General features: G+C 34.6%; 1 protein-coding gene across 3 annotated transcripts in view; it reads right to left on the bottom strand.

Annotated features, from left to right (window-relative positions):
* Positions 1–301: 301 nt before the first annotated feature.
* Positions 302–19,302, bottom strand: part of ZBTB25 (zinc finger and BTB domain containing 25) — a 39,281-nt gene continuing 20,280 nt past the window's right edge. For 2 of the 3 annotated variants that reach the window (XM_027843770.1, XM_027843771.1), the window contains exons 2-3: positions 13,432–13,611; positions 2,885–5,521 (exon numbers count right to left, since the gene is read on the bottom strand). In XM_027843770.1, the coding sequence (XP_027699571.1) occupies positions 4,384–5,521; positions 13,432–13,604 (1,311 nt within the window). In that variant the 5' untranslated portion in view covers positions 13,605–13,611 and the 3' untranslated portion in view covers positions 2,885–4,383. Of the gene's footprint in view, positions 2,549–2,884; positions 5,522–13,431; positions 13,612–19,302 lie in introns of those variants that run through there. The other variant, XM_027843772.1, reaches the window with a different exon arrangement.

Here is a 19,302-nt window from a genome sequence, read left to right as displayed (position 1 = left end):
ACAACCCTGTCTGTACTGGGATTACAAGTATTTATCAATTCATATGAAAGATGGGGGCTACCCGTGAGAGCCAAAAAACTTCAGTTTCGGAGCTGATGTATAAACTGTGTCGATGAGTAAATGCAAACAGACCACCTGCCCAATTTTTCCACTTCTGTATATTGAGGTATACTTAAATAAGCTGAATATTTTAAAAATAAAAAACAATTAATGGCTTATCACAATCCATCTGTTTCCTGAACATGTTTCACAAATCAATTGTTTATGAAAACAAGCACAAACAGTATTTTAAATTGTCAGACTAATTTATTTTTTTCTTGATAAAATACATGAAAATGCAATCGCTTTATTCCAATCAAAAGATGACAGTTTTATTTTTAAAGGAACAGGTATTCTAAACATTTTAAATTCATTATAAATTGAGCTGCATAACTTTGTCATGCAATAACACAGTGTATTTATTATTGGTATTGGTCTGCTCTATTTTCTGTGCATTACCTGTCCCTTGAAAGTTCTCTTACGGGGGCTTTTTAAACTATGCAAGTTTTGCAATCCAAGTATTTTTTAAAATGCTTCCAGTTGATATTTTATCTACCTGACAAAACAGTAGGCACACAACAGAGACAAGTCAGTAATAGGGAAAAAATGTAGCAGGATGAGCATCAGCCTAGGGTGCAAGGTGCGTCATAGACACATACTGAGTTAAAGCACAATGGATTGGCTCCTTCAAGCCTTGAAAAATCACGGGCTTGGCTTTTCTACTTAAAAGATTCCGTCTTGGGAAAGGTGGGCTGGGGAAAAAGGTAGATAACCTCACCACAATTTCCCCTGAAAGTCCAACATGTCACAGAATAATCATGGATTTTGGCATGAAGAATTTTAAAGTCAATGGTCATAAGAAAATACAATGCAGCTACATTTATATACAAAGACGCAAAGACTAAACTAGGTGGGGGTTTTTTGTACTCTTCACACAGCCTGTATTTTAATCTAAATTACTACCAAAAATGACACTCAGTCTTCAGTTTCAAGATTAAAAACTTGCCTAAGCAAAAAGGCTTTTTTATAATGAAATTGTCCCATCTCAAGACTATTATTTATTTCCTTTAACCTTGGTTGAGGTCTTGCTTCCAATAGCATGGATAAAAAAGGACATGAACTGATAGGTTTCATTACCCTCTTTTTCCTTTTCTGTTTGCATTATCTAAAAACAAAGGGCTTTCCCCTTATGGTTCAATGTGTTTTTGCAGGGTACGAAGCTGAAATTAGCTGGTTTTTAGTGATGCTAGAGTACATGTTTAAAGTTCACATTCATACGATATCATATCCTAAGTCTCAGATTTTAGGTATTAACTCCTCAACCCTGATGCCTCCTAAGACAAAGCCTTTCTCAGGCTAGAGAATTTCCATGTTTCTGAGGCCTGAAATACTGAAGTTCCATGTTTAGCTAAAGAATAGAGGAAAACAACAGCAAAGGTCTCCTTGCACGTGGGACTAGCAATACTGAGCACTCCAACAGTTTCAGACATCAACCCTCACAACACCCATGAAGTAGGCATTTCTCTGCTAATTTTTAAGGACAGGAAAACAGAAGACCAAGGCAAGAAATAATAATCTGGACAATTATAAATCAGAAAGTTCTCAGTCTCCTTGTAAGGTAGATGAAATTAACTTTCTCTGGACACTGACAAAATCCATAACAACAATCAGACACGGTCTACCTGATTTTTTTTTTAAATACTGTTACATCATAACCAACATCTTTGAAAAGTACAGCGTTTTCTGTAATCTGCTTGGGTCCGCAGCTGTCACATTTGAGCTAGCAGATGGTAAATGTAAGACAAGGAACCCACTATACTTAAGGTCTGGAAAGTGACAGGGGAGATTTCTAAAGATGATTCATAAGGGACATCTGTGTATTGTCTTTGTTTAATAATGTGATAATGCTTATTACCAGAGTAGCAGAATGGACAGTCAGAAAGCCTCGGAGTTAGGCAGATCCAGGTTTAAGCCTGAATTCTGACGTTTATTGTCTATGACCATGGACAACCCTCAAAGGCTCTAAGTAAGTCACAGACAAGTTACTGATCTGAATTCAGTGGAGTTTCTTATATCAATGAATTATAGGCCAAAAAACCCAGCTTATACAGCGCTATGTATTTTGAAGAACTCAAAATTCATTACTGAATTGATTCACACGGCATCCCTGTGAAGTAGGTTGATATTGCACCCCTATGTGGAAGAATACAAAATGAAGTCCCAAATTATTTCACTGATTTTTTTAAACATCTTTCTTGGCCAGTCTTTGTGTCTATTATAATAACACCAGACTTAGCACATCATGTTAAGCACACAGAAGGAGCTTTAACAAAAGTGTGCTAAACAAATGAATGAATGTGTGTACGTATATATGTATGTATGTATGTATGTATGAATAAATGAACAAATGAAGGTTGGGTTCAGTCCCCACACCACCACCACTTGACCTCTGGGATTCAGGTTTTGGGGTTTTTTCTGTAAAATGGAGTTAGTAGTGCTTTTCCACTTCCTAAAACAGAGAGATAGCATGAGGATTAAGGAAAGACCATACATATAGACTTATTTTGCATTTCAGCCAACCAATATTTTTCTTAAAACCATCCAAACAAATCAGAATGAACTTCTTTAAATCAATGTTCTTCAATCTGAGATTTCTTGGGGGCAAGGCTAGGATGTCTGGCAGCCCTCTCCCTATATCCTCATTCTTCCTTCCCCTGGCTCTATGCCTAACAACACATAAGACAGATATACCTAACGCCCACTGTTTAACTCTCTACTTCCTATTCAGTGACCTATATCAATGATAGGGGAAAGAATTAAAGAAATAAAGTGAAAAACAGGAGAATTAAAGGGAAGCATAATTACATTTTAATTTAAAGTATGAATTATTTTAAAATAAATTATGAACATACTTGTGGCCAAATGTGGCCAGTTGTGGCCTGAGGCCTAACTGGAATGAAAGAATAAAGTTAAAGATTAATTTACTTTGTTTAATATCCCAAAGAGCAATCCTACCACAACTCTCCAATAAGAGACACTTGGCTGTGGTTCCCTATGTATTAACCTGGAACCTAGAAAGCTCAGTGGACTCTTGCCTTCTTTTAACCAGCGTTCGGAAAAAGTATATTCTCTTAAACTTGAATGTTTTCCCTGAAAAATCACCTGCGTCAATACTAGTTGAAATAGTTTTTTCGATTGACTTCTAACTGAAAGGCAGACAAATGTCATGGTACACTCAGTAAACAACACTATTCAATAAATAAGCTTAAACAAATCTATTATTTTTTATATTTCAGTTTTAATCACAAGTCACTACCAAGAACCTTCAGTTGTTTTGGAATTCTGAGTTTTTTAACATATTTTAAAAATAGAAGAAATAAGTTAAGTAGACTCTATCCTTTGGCATTCTAATAACTGAAGTCTATGAGACTAGTCAGAGTAACAGAATGAATCGTCCCCTCTAACAATGTTAGTTTTGTCTTAGTCTTAGGAAGAGCACTATTAGAAATGGGAATCACATTAAACGTACAAATGGGAGGGTAATACTGTGGGTTTTAAGCATGGTCCTGGAATACTGAATTTAATTCCTTCATGTTGGGATAGTTGGCTAAAATAAATGGTAAACTGAAAAACTATTTTTAAAAAATTAATATTATCTTTGTTGTGTGGGTGACTACTTTGAGACTAAGGGAAGATGGCTCACATTTATTATGCTTTACTATTTGTAATTCATATCATTATGTTTTAGGATTGGGAGTTTTAAAAAGTAATTTTTAAACCATAATCAATGGCTAATGAAGGTTATGCTTCAGTACCCAACTCTAATATTTTATATTTAGCATGTTTATTTAACAATGACTTATTTTCTAGATAATGAAAACATTATGGAATATTCTTCATAGAGTTGTGATTTATGTGAGATATTAACCAATAGTGAGGCTCTGGAATACCTTTTTATAACATAATTTATCTACTTCAAATTCCATAGGACAATTTAAAAAATTCTACATTCTGGAATAATTTAAATGACCAACTATAAACAAATTCCTAAATTCTGTTTGACTATTTTAGCTGATTTTCTAAAGAATTATCTAGTTAATTAATGGAAAGTTTGCCTTTAAATTAGTCGCTTCATTGTTGTACTATTATCAAGGGCGATGTGATTTCAAATTAATCTTACCATTTTGGAAATCAAATCTGCTGGCTTTTAAAATCTTGAATGACGGGGTGAACAATCCAGTAATACTGAAAAGGGGCTGGGGGATTGGAATTGCAAATAAAAACTATTACATAATTTTCCCCCTCGTTTTCAAAACCAATGATGCTGTTTTAAGGGAAAAATAGCTACTCTACTAGGATGGTGTCCACATTTTCTTGTGTGAGATCAGACTCTAAAGCACATGATGAATCTAAGTGGTCTTGAGACAGGCTAGAACTTTTCAGAGGGCCCTCAGACCAGCTATTACAATATGGCTGAAATCTTTGGGCCACTGTATTACCAAAACCTCGACACCGGTTATATTTATAAGGTTTACCTTTATGTGTGTACATGTGTTCCAGCAACTGGCTCTTCCGGAGAAACTTATGACCACAGAGAGTACAGCTGATTTTTCTTTTTCTGGAGAAAGAAAAGTTACAGTTTAACTCCACAGGTTCTGTGTCTTTGGAGATCAAGGACAGCTGACTGATCTGTAATGGTTCCATGGTGCCCCGGTTTGGGTGGTCAGGCTGCTGCTCATTTTCTTTGACAAGGAAGGTGCTGAGCCGGTGGCATTCACTGAGAGCCTCACTGCTTTCACCGATGGGATGTACCTCCCCAAGATCATTACTCTCCAGGATGGAGGCTGGGACACCAAAAGGAAGAGACCCAGACACGTGAGTGTGGAGATGTTCTCGTAAGTTACTACGTGAATCAAAGCGTTCCCCACAGTAATGGCACAAATGAACTTTGATGCCACTTTCAGTGAAAGTAGGGCCTGTTACCTCTGAAGAAGGTGAGGGATGGCTCTGAGAGACAACAGATTCAGGGTCACACCGTTCTTGCTTGATAGACACTGGCGGCTTCTGGAGCTCCTCCATTGACTGGGAAGAAGCATGAGATATCTGCTGGTCTGGAGTGCCATCATCTAGCCCAATAGCAAGAGAGAGTTGTAACTGTGGGTGGTCACCCTGGGCAACACTTCTGTTTCCATTGCTATTGGAAGGGTTTTCTTTCATCTCCAGCCCTTCCTTGGCTGTGGTTTTTTGTGTGGTTGAGATCTGAATCCCATACAAATTTGAAGACTGCACAGTCTCTGGAGAAAATACTTGGTTCATTTCTGTGGCAATGTGAGAAAGGTAATCTGCATGAAGAAATCGAATCCCTTCTTCCAAACGGCCATGATCCACAGTTTGCTTTGGCCCTTTCCCAGTGTACATAATGTGCAACAAATAGCTGAATATATCAGGCTGGATGTCAGTTGGTTGTATTTTTATGCACTCACTGTTTAAAAGAAAAAAAATGTAAAATTAAATTTGTCAAAGTAGACAACTTAGTTCTACCCCATGTTTAACATAGTTACTTTCATAAAGTGACATAATGTTAAACTAAAGGTACTTCTTTACAATCAAACCAGACTTGGGGACCTCACTAGATAGAGTAACCTGAATTTATACTTATCACTTTCAGGTCCCACTGGCAATTCTTCATTTATTTGGTGTCACCGTCATGTTTCTGGTTCTAAATAACTCAAAATTGAAGGTGAAGTATACAGATGGACAATGGAAAATTTTAATAATTATTATACTAGACTTACTTCTGTCTCTAAATTATTTACTTGGGATGACATATATATATGTGTATATACATATATATATATACATACACATATATACCTATATATACACCTATATATACATATATATCTATATATACATCTATACATATACACACACACACACATACACACAAACACACACACACACACACACACATATACATATGTTTGGTCAGACTGGTATAGGTTATTTACAGGGAAAAACCTCTCTTTACCAATACAGATCCAGAAACTGCTCTGCAACTATAGTCTATGGGGTACCTGACAGGTTAAGAGACTTGCATAGGGTCACATAGCCAGTAACGATCAAAGGTTTGGATCCAGGTTTCCTGACTCTAGGGGTTAGCCCTCTATCCCTTACTTATACCAACACCCCACTAAAATATAAGGTAAACTATCTGTTGAACAAATAAATGTATACAGTTGCAATAACTTATAAAAAGTACTTTCAAAAACCCCACAAAACAGCTAATCTTTGTAGGTGAATTTAGTATTCAAGTAATAGAAAGAAAGTAGAGAGACACCTAAAAATTGAGTGAAGCTGTCCATTCCCATCCCCAACTGAAAACGTTAACAGTAAAGGAAAGGGACTGTTGCTGGCCAAGGTATGACGCCAGCAGTGGACCCACTTTGGGTTTTCACGGGTTCCCTCTTTACTTCTTGAGTTGACTTTCCTAAATTAAATGTTCATCTGCACTGTCTATCAATATGCTCTTATGTTCCTGGGTTCCTGGTCTCTCCAAGACCCACTCCCACTCCAACTCATGGAGTCCCATTCTGGCTTTGGCCCACACTCATCAACATGGTCTGCCAGTTGTAACAGTTCCTTTATTCAATGGACCTACTGATTTTTTTGATGTGGGTACTCCCTCAATTAGTACAACTTATGATCCATTCACACCTGCTCCTATGAGAATCTATATCTTCCCGTAAATCAGGCCTGCACAACATACAGCCCACCAAAATGGCCCGTGGAGGTTGTGGAGGCCTGCCATAAATCCTCCAAAGAAGATCTAGCAAACCAAAATAGTGAAAGCCCTTCTCTTTTTAACGTTTTGTAGGTTCTAGTTACAGTCAAGCTATCCATCTATGATCTCTCCCTGTGACTGGCCCATCTTTATTTTTGATGGCCAATGTACATTCCCAGGATAATATCTTTTATACCACTTAATTCTACTAAGATTTGCTAGTTACACAATAAAAAGTCACCAAGTTTCAAGAATCTTAAAAACTCTTCAAGAATTTTTTGAAATGGAGAGAAAAAAACAAAATGAATACCAGAAAGAAAGCCAGACAAGCAGGAGAGCTTTGAAAGCTATCAGTTGATCTCTTTCTCTCTCTCTCTCTCCCCATATATATACACAAACACACTATATATATATATATATATATATACATACACACACACATATATACATATATACACTATATATACATATATACACATAAACACTATATAAGAAACAATAACATCATAAATATATACATATACATACATACACATATAAAATATATATCTTTTTCTGCTCTAATATAAGTTATTAATGCTTAAAGCTACCCTAAGACTTTTGAAATACGGACAAGTTCATTTTATTTGGTGTTTGAGTTCACAATGAAAATAAATTTTTTAATTAATTTATTTTGATTTATCAACAATCACTTCCATATGCTTTTGAGTTTAAAATTTTTCTCTCCTTGCCTCCCCATCACCCTCCCCAAGATGGCGCACAATCTTATATAGGCTACACATTTACATTCCCTATTAAACACATTTTCACATTAATGATGTTGTAAGTAAGAACTAGAACCAATAGGAGGAACCACCAGAAAGAGGAAACAAAACTCAATAGAAGAAAAAAAATAGCAAATAGTATGCTTCAATCTGCATTCAAACTCCATATCCATGTGGGTAGCATTTTCCATCACGAGGCCTTTGGAGATGTCTTAGATCCTTGTATTGCTGGGAAGAGTTAAGTTTATCAATATTAGTCATCGCACAACGTGACTGTTACTATGTACAATGTTCTCCTGGTTCTGCTCACTTCACTCAGCATCAGACCATACAAGTCTTTCCAGGTTTTTCTGAAGTCAGCCTGGTTCATCATTTCTTATAGCACAATAGTATTCTATTACATTCATATACCACAACTTGTTCAGCCATTCCCCAATTGATCGGCATCCTCTCAATTTCCAATTCTTTGCCACCACAAAAAGAGCTGCTATAAATATTTTTGTACATGTGGGTCCTTTTCCCATTTGTATGATCTCTTTGAGATATAGCCCTAGAAGTGCTATTGCTGGGTCAAAGGGTATGCATATTTTGATAGCCCTTTGGGCATAGTTCCAAATTGCTCTCCAAAATGGCTGGATCATTTCACAACTCCACCAACAATGCATTAGTGTTCCAATTTTCCCCACATCTTCCCAAACATTTATCATTTTCTTGTTTTGTCATGTTGGTCAATCTGATAGGTGTGATGTAGTTGTTTTGATTTGCATTTCTCTAATCAATAGTGATTTAGAGCATTTTTTCATATGACTATAGATGGCTTTAATTTCTTCATCTGAAAATTGCCCGTTTATATCCTCTGACCATTTATCAATTGGGGAATGACTTGTATTCTTATAAATTTGACTTAATTCTCTATATATTTTAGAAATGAGGCCCTTATCAGAGAAACTGGTTGTAAAAATTCTTTCCCAATTTTCTACCTTCCTTCTAATCTTGGTTGCATTGGCTTTGTTTGTGCAAAAACTTTTCAACTTAATGTAATCAAAGTTATCCATTTTGCTTTTCATAATGTTCTCTATCTCCTGTTTGGTCATGAATTCTTCTGTTCTCCATAAATCTGATAGGTAAACTATTTCTTACTCTCCCAGTTTGCTTATAGTATCAGCCTTTATATCTAAATCACGAACCCATTTTGACTTTATTTTGGTATATGGTGTGAGATTTTGATCTCTGCCTAGTTTCTGCCATACTCTTTTCCAGTTTTCCCAGCAGTTTTTGTCAAAGAGTGTGTTCTTATCCCAGAAGCTGGGGTCTTTGGATTTATCAAATAATAGATTACTATAGTCATTGACTACTGTGTCTTGCATACTTAACCTATTCCACTGATCCACCACTCTATTTCTTAGCCAGTACCAAGCAGTTTTGATGATTGCTGCTTTACAATACAATTTAAGATCTGGAATGGCTAGGCTACCTTCCCCTGCATTTCTTTTCATTAGTTCTCTTGATATTCTGGACCTTTTGTTCTTCCAAACGAATCTTGTTATTATTTTTTCTAACTCTATAAAATAATTTTTGGTAGTTTGATTGGTATGGCACTGAATAAGTAAATAAGCTTAGGTAGAATTGTCATTTTTATTATATTAGCTCGGCCTACCCATGAGCAACTGATGTTTTTGCCAATTATTTAGATCTGACTTTATTTGTGTGAAAAGCGTTTTGTAATTGTGTTCATAGAGTTCCTGGGTTTGTTTCGGGAGATAGACTCCATAAATATTTTATAACGTTTACAGTAAATGTAAACGGAATTTCTCTATCTCCTGCTGTTGGATTTTGTTGGTAATACATAAAAATGCCGATGATTTACGTGGGTGTATTTTATAGCCTGCAACTTTGCTAAAATTGTTTATTATTTCAAGTAGTTTTTTACTTGATTCTCTAGGATTCTCTAAGTATATCATCATGTCATCTGCAAAGAGTGATAGCTTTGTTTCTTCTTTGCCTATTCTAATATCTTCAATTTCGTTTTTTTCTCTTATTGCTAAAGCTAATGTTTCCAGCACGATACTGAACTAGATTGGTGATAATGGACATCCTTGTTTCACTCCCGATCTTACTGGAAATGCTTCTAGCTTGTCCCCTTTACATATGATGCTTGCTGAAGGTTTTAGGTAGATGTTATTTATTATTTTAAGGAAGACTCCATTTATACCTATGCTTTCTAGTGTTTTTAATAGGAATGGGGGTTGTATTTTGTCAAAAGCTTTTTCTACGTCTACTGAGATGATCATGTGGTTTCTGTTAGTTTTGGTGTTGATATGATCAATTATGCTGATAGTTTTCCTAATATTGAACCAGCCCTGCATTCCTGGTATAAATCCTCCCTGGACATAGTGCATTATTCTTGTGACAAGTTGCTATAATCTATTTGCTAATATTTTATTTAAAATTTCTGCATCTATATTCATTAGAGAAATTCGTCTATAATTTCTTTCTCTGTTTTGACTCTTCCTGGTTTAGGCATCAGCACCATATTTGTACCATAAAAAGAATTTGGTAAGACTCCTTCTTCACCTATTTTCCCAAATAGTCTATATAGTATTGGAATTAATTGTTCTTTAAATGTTTGATACAATTCGCTTGTAAATCCATCTGGCCCTGTAGATTTTTTCTTAGGGAGTTCATCAATGGTTTGTTCAATTTCTTTTTCTGAGATGGGGTTATTTAAGTATTTTACTTCCTCTTCTGTTAATCTGGGCAATTTATATTTTTGTAAATATGTATCCATTTCACTAAGATTGTCAAATTTATTGGCGTACAGTTGGGCAAAAATAGCTCCTAGTTATTGTTTTAATTTCTTCTTTGTTGGTGGATTCACCCTTTTCATTCTTGATATTCGTAATTTGGTTTTCTTCTTTCTTTTTTTAAATTAAATTAACCAAAGGTTTATCTATTTTATTGGTTTTTTCATAAAACCAGCTCTTAGCTTTATTTATTAGTTCAACAGTCTTCTTAATTTCAATTTTATTAATTTTTACTTTGGTTTTCAATATTTCTAATTTGGTGTTTAATTGAGGATTTTTAATTTGTTCTTTTTCTAGTTTTTTTAACTGTATGCCCAATTCATTGATCTCTTTTTCTTTTTTATTTACGTAAGCATTTGGAGATATAAAACTTCCCCTAAGAACTGCTTTCGTTGCGCATCCCATAAGTTTTGGTATGTTGCCTCATTATTGTCATTCTCTTGAATGAAGTTATTGATTGTTTCTATGATTTGTTGTTTGACCCAATCATTTTTTAGGATTAGATTATTTAGTTTCAAATTATTTTTTAGTCTATCTTTCCATGGTCCTTTATTACATATAATTTTTATTGCATCATGATCTGAAAAGGATGCATTTAATATGTCTGCCTTTCTGCACTGGATTGTGAGGTTTTTATGCCCTAGTACATGATCAATTTTTGTGTATGTGCCATGTACCACCAAGAAAAAAGTATATTCCTTTCTATCCCCATTCAGTTTTCTCCAGAGGTCTATCATACCTAACTTTTCTAATATTCTATTCACCTCCTTAACTTCTTTCTTGTTTATTTTGTGGTTAGATTTATCTAGTTCAGAGAGGGGGAGGTTGAGGTCCCCCACTAGTATAGTTTTGCTATCTATTTCTTCCTATAACTCCCTGAGCTTCTCTTTCTCTCCCCATATACATATATATATATATATGTATTATATATAGTATATATGTATGTATACACACACACACATACATATACACACACATATATACACACTATATAAGAAATAATAAGGTCATAAATATATACAAACACATACACACATATATAAAATATGTATCTTTTTGTGTTCTAATATATGCTATTAATGCTTAAAGCTACCCTAAGACTTTTGAAACACATTAGATATGGAAAAGTTCATTTTATTTGGTGTTTTAGTTCAGAATAAAAATAAATTTTAAAAAAAAGAGAAAAAAAGGAGGACTTTTATGGCCTATAATTAAGGTCAGATTTGTTGTGTTTTTTTTTTTTGTTTTGTTTTTGTTTTTTGTAAAGGACCAATCATCAAAAGTACATTTGATATCCAATCTGATAAAGTTTGATTTCATGATGAAGAATAAAAAAAACTTGTGAAAATAAAAATCTCTCCTAGGAGGCCGATCTGAAGGTCCTACTTCAAAAGTGAAAAAGGAATTCTATGCTAGACATTGATAAAACCAGCTAATAATAAGGATTCAGCATACAATGAGAAGGAAGAGCCCCAGATTTAGACTCAGATGATCTGACTTCAAATCCTGGCTCTGCCACTTACCATCATGTGATGTTGAGCAAGTCACTTCCCCTTCTGCACCTCTATGAGGGAGTTAGACTAGATGACCCATGGTCCCTTGTAGTCTAAATCTATGAGCATATGGCTTTATCACCTAGAAACTGACGCTGTGAAATTAATTCTCTATTTCACGCAGGATTTCTTTACTTTATTCTTTAAAAGAACCCAGGCTACTGCCAAACTGGGATAAATTTAAATTGATAGTTAAATGATTTATCCAGGGTCACATAGCTAGTGTGTGTCAGAGGCTTGGATCCAGATTTTCAACACTGGATTTTATAAGAACTCTCCTTCTTCCTCCATCTTTCAAGGTATCTTAAAATCAAATCATATCCTTTTGAGGAATGTGTATGTAGATGTATATATGTTTTTCTGTGTATCTGTGTATAAACACATTTGCAATTGTTGTTGTTCAGTCATTTCAGCTGTGTCTGACTTCACGACCCCATTTGGGTTTTTCTTGGCAAAGATGTTATAGTGTTTTGCCCATGTTCACACAGCTAGTATCTGAGGCCATATTTGAACTCAGGTCTTCCTGACTCCAGGCCCAGTACTCTATCCACTGCACCACCCAGCTGTGTGTGTATCTGTATGAAAAATGTTGACTATGAAGCAAAACTTAGTTGTAATCATAGAGAATTACTGCTATATGAGTTACTTGCTTTATTTCTTTGGGAGTCATTTTTCATGTTTTACTGCTGAGAGAGCTAATATATACCTACTATCTAAAAGAAATGTTGGAAGAAGAAGAGAAAGCATATATGAAGGACTTTAAACTTCTTTTCAAAGTTTTCATCTGAATTCAAGGTGTTGCCATAACTTTTACAATGAAACCATATTATATAACATAATTAATTATGTAGTAGAACTCAAAAGGCATGTCTATATTAGACCCAACTGGGGAATGAAGGAATCAAATTCTAGTTATTGATATAACAAAAAGATGATTCTTTAAAAACATGATAATATTTTTTTTTTTTTGGTAAAGCAGTTGGGGTTAAGTGATTTGCCCAGAGTCACACAGCTAGTAAGTGTCCAGTGTTTGGTCTGAGGCTGAATTTGAACTCAGGTCCTCCTGACTTCAGGGCCGGTGCTCTATCCACTGTGCCACCTAGCTGCCCCCCAAAACATGATAATATAATTTTACTATAGTCCCACATCAAGGTTCACATTATAAGATACAGCATTATCGTAGAATTCTAATGATTTCTAGTATTAAAAAGTATTCTGATTTGCAAAAATACATCCTTACCTGCAGAACAGGTATGGTGATACACACTTTCCTCCTCTTGGTAGAGAGATAGTAGACTAAAAGTAGAAAATATGGCACAGACTATCAGATGCATTTGCTGTGATACCTTATTGTCCTTAATCTGTCCTTTGCTATAAGGGAAGGTGCTATAGGGGTACAGGGCTTAAAGGAAGTGACAGTTGTGTTTAAAAAAAAACAACAAAAAATATCAATGAATAAAAAAATACATAAATATTTGTATCCTTACCTAGTCTGGTGAATAAATATCATTTTGAAATAGTTAGAAAAAGCAGCAAGCACGGCTCGATGAGCTTTGAAGTAAACATCTCCAATGGCGACTGTGCAATCACAGAGAAAACCAAATTCCCTCTGCATGTTCAACTGCTGCAGGAGGACAAGGCTATGACTAGCAGTATCCATGGCGGTTCTAGGAGAGAAAAAGGAGGACAGACACACGTATGCTTAACAAAGTGAGCTGTGTTTTCACACAACTTGGTTTACTTCCCCTGCAGAGATTACAAGGAACACGGCATAATTTAAATACCTTTCTCTCCAAAACCGTAAATCTTCAAAACTGCTCGATACTGGTAAGTGTGCCACAACTGGGTAATGTTAAAACTTTTCCAGTACAAACTATTTAAAAATGTTGATATTGACATGAAATTCAAGCCGCCTTAATTAAAATTACATTTTCAAAAAAAGAGAGGTCTAAGATGTCAGTCTTTCCACTGTCCCTTTCCCATGTACCTCTTCTTTTCACCCAAAAAAATAACCCTTTTCCTATCTCATTTCACCCCTATCATCTCATGAAAACACATTTATTAAACACTAAATTTCACACGGTACTGTGGAAAACTACATAATTAGTGCTATAGAGACCAGACTGATCCCTGCTCTTTAAGAAGCTCAAGCCAATATGTGGTTACTGTTTCCATTTAATTAAAACAATACGTATTCCATTTAAAGTAAATTAAAGATTCATTCATTTAATAAGCATTTATTAAGTACCTGCTACGTACCAAGCAGATTTTAAAAAATGAAGCATTTTCTTTCCCTCAAGGAGCGTACATTGTATTTGGGAGAGGGAAGGGAAGTACACATAACTTGAAAAGGTAAAAAAGAAAAAAATATATATTGGGTATATGTAATGATTGATATATATATATATATATATATATATGATCCAAAATAATTTCTGAAGGAACAGGTTACTAGTAACTAGAGGATTCAAGATAGGCTTCCTGTAGGAGGTTGGTGGGGGTATATTTTCAGGCATGAGAAATAGCCAGTGCAAAGGAATGCAGAAAGGAATGTAGAAAAGAAATGAAATGTAGTAAATGGAGAATAGCAAGAAGGCTGGTTTGGCAGAAACATACGGCATCATGGAAAGCAATGTGTAATATACCTCGAAAAGTAAGCTAAAGACACATAATGAACATATAATGCAAAGGAGACTTCCAGGTCATACAATCAACAAGACTAGACATTTTTCTCCATCTTCTCTCCTCAGTAACTCTCCAAAAAAAAAAAAAAAAGAGGAATCATACACTGGAGGTAGAGCAATTACAGCTGAATTCACAGGAGAAGAAAGTACGATGACCGCTAGAGAACTCTTAATCTTTAAGGCAATTTTAGCAGGGCTTCCTCATCAGCTTCCACACTATGACAAGGGCACACAAAGCCAGTCATGGGATTGGGCTTTAGAATTTACAGAGGGATTCTTCTTACTGAATAGATTCTGCCAGGAAGCAGACATTAACTTCTACCCAACTACATAGGAGGAGGCTGAGGCAAGTTTTGCATTCCAATCTTGAAAGTATTCTGACCATCAAAGGGAGAGGAGTCAGAAAGTGAGTGAAAGGAAAATATAAGGAAAAAAGCCTAAAGCCACCAAAAATTTCAAGAAGAAGAAAATTCCATTAGAAATTAGGAAAACAAGCAGACAAATCAACAAGGACAATACAAAAATTAGAAGGAAGCATTCATAGCAAAACCTCAAAAAGATTACAAACTTCTCAAGGAAATATTATAAGACAAAAGAAACTGAATTAATGCCTGATGAAAGTGAGCCCCTTGAAATCCCAAGGGAATGTGGAACCACAAGAAGATGTTCCAGAATGGTTCAAAAGATGAATGGAAACCATAACATAAGTTAGAAGGGAATAAATGTCAGAATTTATGGCCTACGCAGAAGGAATAATCAATAGAATAGAAAAACTGAGTCTCTCCCAAGAAGTAAAAGAGAGAACAATAGATATGGAATACAAATGTACTGAGATAAAGGACAATCATGAGGAAGAGAAGCAAAAAGCAATAATGCTAAAACAAAATATGATCTCTATATGAGCAAAAGATATTGATTTACAAAGACAATGCATAGAAACAACCTAAGGATTATAGGTCTCCTAAAAGAACATTGCAAAATAGAAAAAAAAATACCATAATGCAAAAAAGAGTGCAAAAAAACTACCCAGAACTTCTGAATGCAAAAAACAAAGCATCAAATGATTCACTGATCATTTCAAAACAATCTATTGATCGCCTCCAGAAAAAATCTTACATTTTAAACTCTAAGAAAGAACCCTCTGATTAAGCTTAACAATTTCAATGACAAACAATATATTCTGCAAGCAGGTAGGCAAAAGACTTGCAAATGTAAAGGGAAGGAAATTCAAATAATACAACACTATTCCACATTCTACATTCATTGGAAACTACAAAAATATATTCCAAGAAGTAAAAAAACTCAAGATGCAACTCAAAATAACATATCCCATGCAAATCTGAGGCTAATCATCAATGAAAAAAAAATGAACATTTATTTGACTTTCAAACATTCTAAATAACAGAAACACAAAAGGTAAATAAATATAACACCAAAGAAAGACTAAGTACAGAAAGAAAAAGAGTGATTTACAGGTTAAAAAAAAAAAAGCAACACTTTTAAGAAATTTTCTTAAGTATGCAGGAGGGTAAAGATAAAAGCAGAATTTAAGGAAATAGAAGTAATGATAGAGAAGCAGGCCTGAAACACCAAAGCCTAAATAACTCCACAAAATTTCCCTTGTATCAATATGTATATATATTCTGTGGGACTAAATTCCAGAATGGTAAGGCACATAAATGAAGAGAGGAGAGATAGAGGATAGAGGAGAATATGTGACATACACTAATAAAGTCTATGACTACAAAAGAAGTTCTAACTCTTGTACTGTCTAAACAAGAAGGATAAAGGAGAATAAGAGAAGTATCAAAATGGAAAGCTTTTAATGGGGGAATGAAAAGGACAGCTATCTCAATCCAATGGAGGAAGGAGGCCTACTGAAGAGCACTATAATGACAGATGGAAACCAACAATGGGTTTAATTTTTTTTTTTTTTTTTGGCTAGGCAATGGGATTAAGTGTCTTGCCCAGGGTCACACAGCTAGTAAGTATTACGTGCCTGAAGCCGGATTTGAACTCAGGTCCTCCTGACTCCAAGGCTGGAGCTCTATCTATACTGTGCCACCTAGCTGCTTCAATGGGTTTAATCTGAAAGAGTATTGTGTCTCCATGGACAACATCCTTCCTCAGAAAAGAGGGAATCAACCAGCACCAAGAAGAGTAGAAGGACACTGACTACTTGGCAAATGGGAAGGACAATAATGGAAAGAGAAAGAGGTAAAATGATACTACAAGATTTAAGAAACGGTAATTTCTACTATGGGGCAATGCTTCTATCCTCATCACTTCTCTCATACGTTGATACTTCTAAGAGTGATGCACAACATAAAAAGGGATGATAAGAGCAAAAACTATCTACAAAGACATTAACAGAAATTGGTTAGAAGAGGAAGCTCAAACTTGGTACTTCAAAACCTTTAATTCCACAAGGAAAACAAGGAGATTAAGGAATAAATAAATACATAGACCACAAACCAAAGAATGAAGGTTCAGAATAAATGTAAAGAGAAAATAATTAATGAAAAGAACAAGGTACACAAATCTTTCTTAGAAAAAGGTTCAGAAAAAGAAAAACCAATAAACAAAATAAGTTGAAGGGGAGATTTGAAAATAACCATGTAATTGAGAGGAGAAAAAAAAGGGGAAAAATTAAATAATGAAATAAAAGAAAAAGAAATCAGTAAGTAAAACACTTAAAACTATATAAAGGTTGTAAAACAGGAAGGAAGGGGTAGGGAGAACTGGGAGAAAAGAGAGTCTATGGAAATAGAGCTGCATCAAAGTAGATTAGTCAAAAATAATCTCCAAAATCACATGGTTATCTCAATAGATTTAGGAAAAGCCTTAACAAAATACAACACTCATTCACGTTAAAAACAACTCCCCCTCAAAAAACAAAACAAAAAAAAAACAAACTTACAAAGTGTAGGTATAGAGAAAGCTTTTTTAAAATTATGATTTTTTTAAAAGTATCCAAAACCAAAAGAAAGCATTATATGCAATGGGGATACATTAGAAGCATTCCCAAAAAATAAAGGAGAAAAACAATAATGGCCCCTTTTCCTGCTATTACTTGATATATAGTAATGCTAGCAACAGTAATAAGATAAAAGACCAAAACTAAAGATATTAAGATAAGCAAAGAGGAGACAAAACTCTCTCTGTTTACTATTTTCTTTCTTTCTTTAAGGCAACTGGGGCTAAGTGACTTGCCCAGGGTCACACAGTTAGTGTCAAGTGTTTGGTCTGAGACCAGATTTGAACTCAGGTCCTTCTGATTTCAGGGCCAGTGCTCTATCCACTGCACCACCTAGCTGCCCCCTCTCTATTTACTATTAATATAATTGTTTACTTAGAAAATCCTGTAAAAATCAGCATAGGAACTGAGTCAATTAATAGTTTTAGCAAAGTTGCTGGAACTCATGAAAATCAATAGCATTTCTATATACTAGTAACAAAATCAAAGAGGCAAACAGGAAGGGAAATTCCATTCAAAAGAACTACAAAATACATAAAATATTTTAGAGTCAGTTTATCAAAGCACAAAATTCTTGTTAAAGAAATTAAAAAGCAACTTAAATAGCTGTAAGGATATTCAATGCTCATGGCTGGGATGTATCAATATAATAAAAATGATGCTGGTACCCAAGTACTACTACAGATATAATGATATACCAATCAAAATACTAAAGGGATACTTAACAATAATAGATGTAATAAAATTCTCCAAAATATCCAAAAATCCTCCAAATAAAATTTGGAGGAAACTGTCTAAAACAGTTAACTGTGTTAAACTGTGGTCATGACCTCATGTGGGATTGCAACCCACAGTTTAAGAAGCATTGAAAGGGTTGCAAGTGAAAAAAGTTTAAGAAGCCCTGATCTAGAATATGAAGGGAAATAATGGAAAAAAATGTAGGAATAAAGGAATACCACTTCAATACTCAAACTATGTCATAAAGTAGCAATCATCAAAACTATTTGGTATGACAGTCATAAATAATTTAATTCAATAACCCAGTATCCAATAAACCTAAAAATATAAATTACTTAACAAAGAACTCCCAAATATTAATAGCTTTGAGGAAAACCAGAGAGAAGTCTGGAAGAAATAAAACAGCAATTGTAAAACACCTTATATAGTAGTTTACATAAGTTCAAAATGGATAGATAATGTGAGTGTTAAAGGTCATAACCACAGAACAATTAGAAGAGAATTAAATCATATACTTTTCACAGCTATGGGTCAAGGGTGAATTCTTAATAAGAGAAAGAGGAAAATTATAAAAGATAAATACATCATTCTGATTAGATTAAATTGAAAACCTTTGGCACAAACAATATTAATCCATTTAGGATAAGAAAGGAAGTAATTGAATGAGAAAAAAATCTTTGTATTAAATATCTCTTACAAGGGCTTGATAACCAAGATATACAGACAACTAGTAGAAATATGTAAGGCCAAAAGCCACCCCTCAATACACAAATGGTCAAAGGATATAAACAAATGGTTCCCCTCAAAAGAATTGCAAACTATGAATAATCAGACTGAAAAATGTTCCAAATTACCAATAATAAGAGAAAAACAAATCCAAGTAACTATCGGTTTTACCTCACACCGAGGAAAGATGACAAAAGATGAGAAAAGTCAATGTTTGGAGGAGCTGTAGAAAA

The sequence above is a fragment of the Vombatus ursinus genome, unplaced genomic scaffold (assembly GCF_900497805.2).
Source record: "Vombatus ursinus unplaced genomic scaffold, bare-nosed wombat genome assembly UNPS02014926.1, whole genome shotgun sequence".
NCBI lineage: Eukaryota > Metazoa > Chordata > Mammalia > Diprotodontia > Vombatidae > Vombatus > Vombatus ursinus.
This window is presented reverse-complemented; position numbering and strand designations above follow the sequence as displayed.